The sequence below is a fragment of the Gavialis gangeticus genome, unplaced genomic scaffold (genome assembly GCF_001723915.1).
Source record: "Gavialis gangeticus isolate Ggan-Ray unplaced genomic scaffold, GavGan_comp1, whole genome shotgun sequence".
Taxonomy (NCBI): Eukaryota; Metazoa; Chordata; order Crocodylia; family Gavialidae; genus Gavialis; species Gavialis gangeticus.
The window spans coordinates 4,012,507-4,023,974 of record NW_017729005.1 but is presented as its reverse complement, the minus strand read 5'-3'; the positions used below and the strand labels follow the sequence as shown (position 1 = coordinate 4,023,974).

Below are 11,468 nucleotides of genomic sequence, written 5' to 3'. Positions count from 1 at the left end.
ACACTCATGCCTGCCCCCCACTTGCTGCTTCTTGCCACTGCCACTTCTCCCCCTACCCTGCACCTGCCAGCCACTCCAGCACCATGTGCCAGCCTGGGTCCCCCGTTCCTGCTGCCCCACTGTGGGCCTCTGCTGGCCCTGGCCCTGTGGCACCAGTGCAGGCCCCATGCTTATGCCCACCCACCCACTCGCTGCCACTTCTCACTTCTTGCTGCCACTGCTGCTTCACTGATCACCTATAACAAAACTGGCTCAGCACTAAGTGAAATCAGGTATGAATTTTAAATGAGCGCTATAGCAAAATAGCACTAAGTGAAACTGTGTTAAGTGGGGGTTGCCTGTATATTCTTTTACACAAAACTAACTTCAGGGTTCGTTCTGCCTAAGGTAGTCTTGAATGTCTCTGTTAATCTGTTCATATGCTAATCCTTCCCTCAAAACCTCATTTATTGGACAAAGCAAATTTTCACATGCTGGATAGAGTTGGAACACTATCCATCTTATTTGAACAATAGCAGTTCACTTAAAGCCCTGTGTACACTGTTGTGTTGGTAAAGAGGATGAAAGCCCAACTGATATCCTTATAGATATAGGCATGAGATGTATGCACATCAGCTATGTTTGAGGGGATTATACCAGGTTTTACTCAGCTTGAGCTCACAGCCTCTCTTGCTGCTTTGAACAATGTTCCTTTGACTGAGATTATAAAAGCAATCCATACTGCTATTGTTTGGAGTGTATCTCTAGATTGACAGTCTTTTTTAATAGGACTCATTTGCTCTTAATTGTCTCCACTAGCACTGCTTGTTAGTCAACAAGTGAAAATCCTTCCAGGCAATAACTGTGGCTCCTTGTGGGGACATCATATCTCAGATTTTTTTGAGCTGTTCTTCATCTCTGCTAGCAGGAGGAGTTACCAGAAACCCAATATTGTCCGGTCTTTTGAAAGAAGGACTACAGCCTGTCTATAATCAGGACTTCTTTGTAAACTTAGACACAGAATTCAGGGACAGTTATGACTCCCTTACTGATTCCCCTTTTTATACACCGAGTCAAAATAAAATTACATTTCCCAATGATCCTCCATTCCCTCTTAGCAGGTAGGGCACTTCTACCACCCAAGTCTGAAAGAGGTAAGAGACAGGTCTGTAACTCAACCCTTTATTGGTAATCCCCTAAACCATAAGCATAACCATTTGTCTCTATGGCTTGTTTTTTGGAAGAGCTGATTGCCTCAGCTCCATGGCCACAATTTTTGATTAGCCTATTTTAGTTTAGTTCAGGGCTTTCAAAGTGCCCTTTTTGATGGACCAGGCGTTTGTGTTGTACAAGTGAAAAGTTGCTGAAAATTTATAAGGTGATCCAGCTTCCTTTTGCTTTGTACTGTTCTAGCTGCTTGAATCTTTCATGGCTGTGACACATAAGCTAAAATGGACAAGAGTAACTCTGAGATGGTCAAGCTTCAGGTGTCACAGGTTGGCTGGTATTCCATCAGTTGATGTGGCTTGTGTCAGAGGTCTGCTGTTACTTCTTTCCCACCCATCTTTTCTTGTTTGACACTTTGTGGGACTTTGCATTGGCAGGATTGACAGGTGCTGCCAAGATTTTGGAAAGGGACTGAAAAACTAATCAAATGGAGAATGCACCATTTAGGATCCAATTCTCTCACTGAATTGGTTTCTGTGGTACTGCTTAGGAAGGAAGCATCCACCTGATTTTGAAAGGCCTCCAGAATGGAAGAAAAAACATAATTCATGACTTAGCCTGTGAATGACAGGGAACTAAGAAATGGCTTGAGAAACAACTAAAACCAAGTTATTTAAAAAATGGAGAGAGCTGGGCACTGAAGCTCTCACTTTCCTATTTGTAATGGGCAGAAACATCTTGATGGATATCTGTGTTACTACCCAGCATATTCATGTACCCAGCACTGCTATATGGTGATCTGTGTTGGTTAAAATAAAACTACTTCCAAGATATCACTCGCAATTACATTGAAAGACTTAATCTTGTACATTAAAACCTAAACACCAACACTTGCCTAAACCAACACATTGCATTTGGTTACTCAGTAATTTGTGTAAAAGCATACAACCTGGTGTAAATTAAGTCTTTGTAATGTGTCTTGGCATTTGATTTCAACATCCTTTTAAAGAATGAATTTCAGGAACTAACTTGTGCTTGAGCAAATAAACTGCTTTTGGGCTCTTGGTAGTAATAAAAACATACATCTGGCATGCAGTTCTCCTACCACTAAACAAGAGGTAGTCATTTAAAAAGAGTTACTCCACTGGAAAACAGTAGAATGCTGTTGTTTCTTATTGTGCTTGAAACTTGGGTAGATTGTCAGTTTCTATAAGGGATTGACTACTGCAGTTTCTAGTTAGATGCAAGCACCTTGGAAAAAGTAATTCAAGTGGAAAAAGTTTTTACAAGGGGGAAAAAATGTCATTTCTTGTGTTTGTTTATGTATGTTGTCGGTTTTCTTTAGTGCATGTTGGATATATATATGTAATTGACTAGATTTCAGGGTGGTACTATAATTTAACTCTGACAAAATTCATTCCACAGGCTCAAGGGAGAATCTATGGAAAGCTTAAAGAAGAAAATTTCTTTGGACCTAAAGAAGAAGTTAAACTTGAGGCTCATATAAAAGTGCCATCCTATGCTGCTGGTAGAGTTATTGGTAAAGGAGGCAAAACAGTAAGTATTGAACTGAGAAAAAAGAAACGGAGCTGAAGGACAGCCGAAGTATAAGCTTTTAGCTAATTCGTATTTTAACTCTTTGCATAGTAATTGAAGCTTGCATGTGCCATGAAAGCTATAATTAGTCCTTCAGTTTTTCCTCTCCCCTTTCCTAAATTCAAGTAGAAAAGAATTACCTTTCTCACAATCAATATTTAGATTTCATTTGGAGCCAATCAAGAGGATAACTGCTGACTTAAATCCCAGTCATAGGTTTTGGGACTTCTCATGGCAAATGCAGTTACTCCCCTTCCATTTAGAATTAATAGGCTCTTAATCAGAGGCCTGATCATGTAGATCATTCTTCATGCCAACAGTTTAGCTGACTTAACCTTCTGGAGGAAGTGTTGGCAAGATCAGACTCCTGTGTATTCAGTGCTGGACAAGTTTTCCAGTATAAAGAAATGGAGGAAATTGTGTTTTGTTTCCTTGGGTTTCCCCACCCCCCAAACCCTACAAATCCTACTTGCTTTTCTTTGGCTTGCTGCCCAGGCAGAAAAAAGGATCTTAGCGCCTCACAGAACTGGGATTCTGACCATCCCTATGCCATTATTAGAATTAGAAATTAGATGGGATCAGTTTTAAGATAATCTAACCTTCTTTCAAACAAACAAAACAACCCAGTTTGTGCTGGCTTGGATCTTCATCCCTTGGTCCACAGAGGCCTTGGACCTAAGGGCTAGTTGACCAGTACTCCCAGTATCACTCTTCCTGTTAGGTTTCTGGGTACTACTATAGAATTTTTAAAACATCTCAGAGCAAGTTATAAAAGCAGGTGGTTTTACCACCACTTTTGAGATAAACTGAAGCAGAAATGGCAAGCTCTGGCCATAGTCTTATTCTTTAATGGAACAGGTTAATAACACACTTTGTTGCATATATATAATGGATGCCTCTTGTACTGTTTAGAAGTCAGAGTAGAAGACTTAAAAGTAGAAATGCACCAATACATTGGTCAAATATCAGATTGGCACCGATTTTAAAGAAAATTTTCTGTATCAGAAGTTGGCCCAATGCAGCCAATTAATTTGTCCGATTAAGTGCCCGTGCATGCGTGCAGCCACAGTGCAGCACGTAGGCAGTAAGGAGTAGAGCTGGCAGTGTGGAGTGCTGTGTGCAGCTGGTAAGTCTGGTGTAGTGGAAGGGGAGAGGAGGGGAGGTGAAAGGGATGTGGGGAAGCAGATCAAGACCCCCACGGTGAGGGAGGGTGTGGGGCTGGGGAAGGGGCTGCCCAGCTGGGGCTGGGGTGGGCATAAGATGGAGGTGAGGTTCATCGGGGGGGCACAGGAAGGGACAGGGAGGGCGGCTCCTGCCACTGTGCATAGCTCATCCCGTGCTTGTCTGGTGGTTCCTGCTGATGCTCCCACCACTGGCCTGGGAGGGCACAGGGCAGGGGCTGGGCTCTTCCCAGCTGGGCAGATCCAGGGGCACATGCCCCCCACCGCCATGCCCTCCCAGATAACTGGCGGGAGCAGCAGTGGGACCCGCCAGACGAGCACTGGACAAGCCATGCCCAGTGGTAGGGGCCACCTCCCTCCCTTCCCGTGCCTCCCCAATGAGCCGCACCACCCTTTGGTCCCAGCCCACACCATTAGCCTGCCCCACGCCGCGCAGATCCGGGGGCACATGGACCCTCACCCTGGACGAGTCACTTGTGGCTCTCTCTGATGCCCCTCCCCTCCCTGCCCTGGCTGGTGAGCACCAGCCCCATTCCCTCCCTCACCGCAGGGGCCTTTATCTGCACTCCCATGCCCCTCCCCTTCTACCATCCAGTTACCAGCTGGATGCAGCTCTTAGAACTGAAGAGCTGCATATTGGAAATCAGATCGTTATTGGCCGATACGCCTCCTTAAAAATCAGCTATTGGTATCAGCCCCAAAAATCTCTATTGGTGCACCCCTACTTAAAAGGAACAATTTCATTAAAAAAATGAAATGACTTTTCTTACCAAAATGCTTCCATATGAAGTAAACGCAGTCTGGTATTTTCTGTTGGATTCTAGCACCCTGCCATGAACTATGGCCAGTAGCAACATAGTTCACTTTTAACTAATATTTAACATCATCAATGTATTGGCATCTTCAAAGAACTTTAACAAGCCTTAATTATCAGTGCTATCCCGGGTTTATAAATGGAGAGTCTGAGCCCTGTCAAGTCCATGGTGTATCCAGAGATTGTGAATGTCCTCATTCCGTTTGCTTCAGCTGGAGTTGATGGTGCTCAGCTTGTCAACAACCTACTGGGTGATCTGACCTGTAGCACTTGTGCAAGCAGTGATGTACAGAGTTCCTGTTTATTCAGTCCTCTGCTTGGTCTTTTGGATTCTTTCTGTTACAGATCACTAAAAGTAGAGAACACCTTTTGGAGAAACTCTCTACTGGCAACTCTAGTGCTGGGTTTCAAACAGTGTTAAAATTTGAATTATGAAGACGAGGAAAATCAGTATTGTTTTTTATTGTGCTGGGCGTAAGCTGTTTAGTGAATCACATTTGTGTATTTTGGTTATTTTGTTTTCACTCCATGGGTGTAGAAGTTACCACCACCAGATTGCCACTTTCTGCAGTCCTTGCTGCTCTAATTTCTCCCTATCTGCTTAGTTTTCTTCTTGCCTCTACATTGTTTCCTTCTCAGATTCTGAGGTTGTTAAATAACCCTCACCGTAGATTAATTTACACTGAAGAAACAAAGATACACACTTAAAAAAAAAAAAAATTCCAGTCCTCCTTTAGATATCCAAGTGGACATGGATTTAAAAGTGAGCAGTTCTTGATGTCTCTCACATGTGCAACAAAATTTGAGATGCTGGAACTGCACTGCCCTCATATTTGTGTATGCTTCTCTATTGTGATAGGCATAGGTCCAAGAGCTCTGGGCCATGGTTTGAGGACCCCTATACCACCCTGGAGTCTCATTTAATACCTTAAATGAGTAAAGAATATGATTTCAGGTCTCCAGTGAGCAACATTTGAAAAAGTTTACTTGCTTTCCATTAATTGAACAACATTATTGGATTGATAGATTCAAAATCTAGGTGGGACAGTGCAGAAGGTGAATTTATAATCTCAATAACAATATGATATTCACAATGGAAGTGACTGCAGTACTACACATACAGTGTATGCTGTGTTATATCTTTGGTCTTATCACTTGGTTATTTTAACAGTCCAAAGAAACATAAATGTCAGTCAGTGGTATTGAGGCATTTTAGTAATAGGTAATTTAGGCTTCTCGTTTTTTGCTTGCTTGCCATGTTCCAAGTAACGTGCATTTTTCTTCGCAGGTTTTGACTTTGTTCTATTTCAGTGGAATAAAATGCTTGTTTGTTCTTCGGGCAAACAGCTGCGTTTAGGTTGACTTCTAAATCTATGGGTGCTGTTTTTATAGATCAGATGGCCAGCAACATTAAATTTTCATTAATTAAAATGGCTGCATTTTGCTGACTCCAGTATTTATTTACAGGTAAATGAGCTTCAGAATTTGACAAGTGCAGAAGTTGTAGTCCCTCGTGACCAGACCCCAGATGAAAATGATCAGGTTGTTGTGAAAATAACTGGCCATTTCTATGCATGCCAGGTAGGGCTGTTTCAGTGATTTTTATTTAGCTTTTGTACCTTATCTGTGTTTTGCACCTAGGAATTTTTCCTATGCATGTATACACCAAGCAAGAAATAACTTCTAAAATACAGAAAATCCTGAGTAGCCATGAGCCATACCTATCTTGCCCTATGACTTTTGAAGTCATAATCAGTTTATGGTTGACCTGTCAGGTGAGCTATTTACAACATACTGGCCATGTCTACATGAGTAAAGCAATTTAATCTGCGGTGGAGTAAAGTGTTGCTGTCTAAATGTGCAGGTGCTTACTGCACAGTAAAGCCAAGTAGCATTAATTGTACATGTAGGCATGCTCACTGTTTCCATTTTGAATATAAAGACAAGCAGTTGCCTTCAGAAAAAACAAAACAGGATAATGCATGGAACTTCAAATTTTCCATGGAAAAGTAGACCAGGTGTGCTGTGCTCCAGCTATACCAGAGTTGTCAAAGATGCAGCCCACAGACCAAATCAAGTCGATGAAGCCCTATCATCTGACCTGCAGTGCTGCTTGTGAGTCCCAGGGTTGACCCACACACAGTGTGTAGCGCATGCCAGATAGCCCTATGAACTGCCTTGACCACTCTGGGACTGCACCTCCATGTCAGATCCAGCACAAATCCTGGAGCAGGTGGTACAGTCCCAGAGCAGATGATACATGTAGCACCTGCTCCAGCCACTTTGGGATGCACCCTAGATCCAGTATGGAGCAGACCTGTGGGCAGTGTGGCTCCCAAGTGGACTGGACTAGTCACTCTGGCATGTGTGCAGCACATGGTACCTGCTCTGAGACATACATTAAATCCAGCGTGTGGGGCTAGTCTATGGTCCTGATCCAGCCTTGTGCCACTCATCTGCCGTGCAGGACCGGATACATTTGATACCTGTGAGTGGTGCAATTAATGCATAAGTACAGTAAAGTTAAAACTGTAGAACAAGGTTTTTGCCAACCTCTTCTCAATATACTAATTCTCACAGCTTTAGTCTCTATGGATTAGGACTAAAATCTGTGTATAAAGTACTTACTTATATTAATAATCTATTAAATTAATCATACAAGGATTAAGAGACATCACCCTTCACTTACCTTCATGTTCACAGAGGAGTTAATGTGAATTATTTGGTTTGTCATGGTGTCCAGTTCAGAGACTAAGTGGTGTTTCAGAAAAAGAAGTCTTCCTTGTATAAGATGAACCTTTAGAATTCTCTCATGTTCAATAATAGGCCTGCTGCATAGTGACATAAGGAATATCATATTATACTATAAAATAGGAATAACATTGAATGAGTTAATGTGGAACACAGTGTTGTGGAACATCTTTCTGTTTTGTCAGGGGCCTAACTTGGGAATAACATTTGGATAAATGTTGTAGACTTTCTTAGATGTTGGTTGGTTGTTAATTTTATTTGCATTGTGGTAACACCATAGGGTAGCAGTTCCCAAACTTTGACAGATTGCACACCACCAATTTAAAATGATACAACCTTAAGTGTCACCAGCAAATTTTTATCATATAAAGTAATTATGATAAATCTGTTAATGCATACCACTGACAGGTTGTCTGCGTACCACTGGTGGTGCCTGTACTACAGATTGGGAACTGCTGCTACAGGGATTGTAATAAAAGGAACCAGTCTGCACACACACATAATTAAAAACACCCAACCCTATCCTTAAAAAAATTCAATCTATGCACATGATGACAGTGTTCAGTTAAGTAAAAACTACTTCTTGTATAGCGCTGCTTGTACATAAATCTCAAAGCTTATAATTTCCCTTTTTATAGATGGGAAACTGACCATGGTGCTAAGTAAAATGGGGTGGGGGAAAACTAATGATGAACTCTAAAAACTAGTGTAACAAGTTAGCAGTCAAAGCATATTGCTTTCTATTCTGCAGCTTGCCCAGAGGAAAATTCAGGAAATACTGGCTCAGGTAAGAAGGCAACAGCAACAGCAAAAAACAGCGCAAAGTGGACAGCCTCAGCCAAGACGAAAATAAAGGTTTAGAAAATGGCCCATCGGAGACAGATGCCAGACCAAAGACAGACTGTGTTACAGATGGACAGGTGATGAACACCTGTTGGAGTTATATGCAGAAGTTCCACCAAGCCAGTCACCTGTTTGAGGACCAGGCAACCATTGAATGCTGTCTCTGAGAATGTATTCTTTAGGCTCTCTCAAACTTTTGAAACCCAGCTTTAAAATAAGGACCCCTTCACTTCCCTTTTGTTCTATTCTCACAATTTAACATAAACTCGTTAGTCTTTTTTTATTGTTCTTATTATTCCCCAACAATTTTAGAACTTGGTTTAATGAAGCTTTCTCTTCTGAGTTCACTGGTTAAAAAAAAAAGGCATTGCTCTCATGGGTCCAGTCATAAAAGAAAACACAATTGGAGGGTGGGATTGTGGGTGGGTTAGGGTTAGAGCATGGGCATTGACAAGAGTTTAAGTGTTAGTCCCAATATTAAACAAGTAGCATTTTTTAAAAAATTGGTTGCATTTTTACATAACACTGCCATGAATAACCTAAGGGGAAGTGTTGTATGGTGTTGGCCAGGGCATAAAAAGATAAATATGCATTTTACTAAACTACCTCAGGCATTTAGTACCTCAATGAGAAATTGTTCCTTTTTGCTTTTTTTTTCTTTTGGTATTTTGTATACTTTATAAAGCTAATAGTTCTTGAGCATTTTATTTTTTTAAAAAAATTAAAATTTGATCAGCCACCAGCCTGGAGTACTTATGGAATTACTGGGGGAAAAATACAGTAGGATGCTTCTAGCTGCTGGCTGATGGGAGTAAGATGGATAAAAATACAGCCTCAGATTTTCTGAGGGTTTCGACACCATCATTTGTTTAAAAAAAATTCAGTGAATGTTCAAAAGATAGCGAATGATGCCAACATTCTGATAGCAGCAATGCCGTTTATTTTTGTTTTAAGATGGGATGAAAAAGTTTGTGACGGTACTCTATTGGGAACAGAACAAGGAAGTGATGGCAAGAGGCTGGGGTTGGGGGAAAAATTAGAAGGCTGCAGGAGGCTGAATTTTGGTTTTTTTGTGCTACTTGATTGAATGCATGAACCCTTTGTGCCTTTGACCATCACTACCTAATAATGCTACATTTAAACATTTGCAGCCCATTTGGACTTTGCCATTCTGTTCAAAGAGCAAGCTTCATCTTCAGTTTGATAGAATACTTGGTCTGCCGGGGCATGTTTAAGGCCACGTGGTCCTTGTTGCTCACTGCAGATCGCATCATACTGCTTTCAGTTACCACGATGGGGGAAGGTCAAACACTGTTTGATCACATGTAAAGATAATGAAAGGCTAAGTTTACATATCCAGCCGCTGTTATGGGCCACACTAAGCCACTTTGAAGGTTTTAAAACTATAAGGAAAAAAAAAAACCCTCTTTTGCCTGGCTTATAATAGATGCAGCAGGATTTATGCACATTCTGCAACCAACCATTAGAGGAAAAAAATGTCAAAAGGCAGGGATAATAGGAAAGCTACCAAATTTTTTTAATTTCAGAATGTAATTTGAATAATGATTGTGGTAATATTACACATTCAAGTTTCTACAATAAACTTCAGTCTACCTCAGTTTTAAAAATGTGGCAACACATGGTGCATAAAGACTGCTGTGTGTGTGTGTGCGCGTGCGCGCCTGTATGTGTGTGGTCTACAGAGCCATGCTATTACCTCTGAACCATTTTTTGTGATGTTTTTGTGCATGAGATGATCAGAATCACCATGCTGCACTGATTTGAGGGGCACAACTAGCAAAAAACATTTGTTTCATCATTTTGTTGATCTACCTCTTAGATTCATATTGAAATAGAGGCATTTCTACATAGAATAGATACTTTTCCCAAAGATCATTGTTGTACAGATTAGATAATTTTTGAAAATGGTCTGAAGTGTTTTTCCTGCATCTCTTCTTTACTAATTGGTTTAAAAACCACCAACTTATGTTGTAGTTTTAGCAGAGAAAAATGAAAGTTTCTTTTCCTTTTTGACAGTGACCTTCATCTAGCCTTAGATTTGTTCTTACAATTAATTTAAAATTACCGAAGTATGAAAAGTCATAGCATTTTAATTTTCGTTGAGGCTTAAGCCTAAGTCCAACGTTCCTTTCTTAACATTTGAGAAGGATTTGACTTACTTTCCATAAAAGTTATTTTACGAATAGGCGCTGCATTTACATCTGCTGACTTAAATACTGTCATCTCTCAAATTTCTAGACTTAGTGTGGTAAATCAAGTTTTTATTTTCAATTGAGATTTGGTAATTTGGAGTATTTTGGAATAGCTAGAAAGTAAATACTGTAAATGATTTCAACATCTGCAAAGTATGGATCATTTTTCATCTGTAATGTGCCCCCCAACGCAGCTCCACTTGCCAGATGCCTCTGAATGGAATAAAGAGTTTAACTCCTGTCATCAGATGTAGTTGTGGTTTTTTGTGTTTTAAAAATAGGATGCAAAATATCTGCGAAATTATATATTTAAGTTTGTTGTAATCAAGTGTGTGTGGTTTAGATTTTGTTTTTAATTATTTTGTTTTCCATTTGTCTTTTTCTATAATAGCCATTGGGTAAGGAGCAGCAGCAAACCACAGATATTTTAAAACCCTGATAGCTAGAATTTTTGCCATGGTCAACAGTGGCATTGGCCTCAAGTTTTGCAACTTCTGTTATCCCCTCCCCATATCAGTGCTACACCACCTGCTTCATGGTGTCATTGCTACTTTACTAGCTGTGTCTACATGAGACGCTGATTATGCAGTAGCATCATGTGGCAGGAAGCGTGATGCGACGCTACTCCACAGTCAGCGTCACGAAAACTACGTTCCACGGTGAGACTGTGCAGTAACTCCGGTTACCGCGCAGTCATTTTGTACTTGTTTACGTGTATAAACAAGTACAAAATGACTGCAGTAACAACTGCTCAGTTAGCATCTAGTGTAGGCACAGCCATTACGTAGGGTCCTTATTCTGAGTGGCCTAGGTCTCTTTGGAAAGGCTCTACACGTTACAACCAAGAGTAAATGCCAAGGAAAGAGATTGGGGTTGTCTTCAGGGAGGTTGGGGGTAAGGGATATTAGTGCTGCTTTCTTTGTG

At 40.9% G+C, this 11,468-nt stretch overlaps 1 protein-coding gene across 1 annotated transcript in view; it reads left to right on the top strand.

Annotated features, from left to right (window-relative positions):
- Positions 1-10,791, top strand: part of IGF2BP3 (insulin like growth factor 2 mRNA binding protein 3) — a gene marked incomplete at its 5' end in the record, with an annotated part of 212,572 nt that extends 201,781 nt beyond the window's left edge. Inside the window, 3 exons of the mRNA XM_019508543.1 lie at positions 2,572-2,703; positions 6,205-6,318; positions 8,240-10,791. Of these exons, the coding sequence (XP_019364088.1) occupies positions 2,572-2,703; positions 6,205-6,318; positions 8,240-8,341 (348 nt within the window). The remainder of the gene's footprint in view (positions 1-2,571; positions 2,704-6,204; positions 6,319-8,239) is intronic.
- Positions 10,792-11,468: the final 677 nt, after the last annotated feature.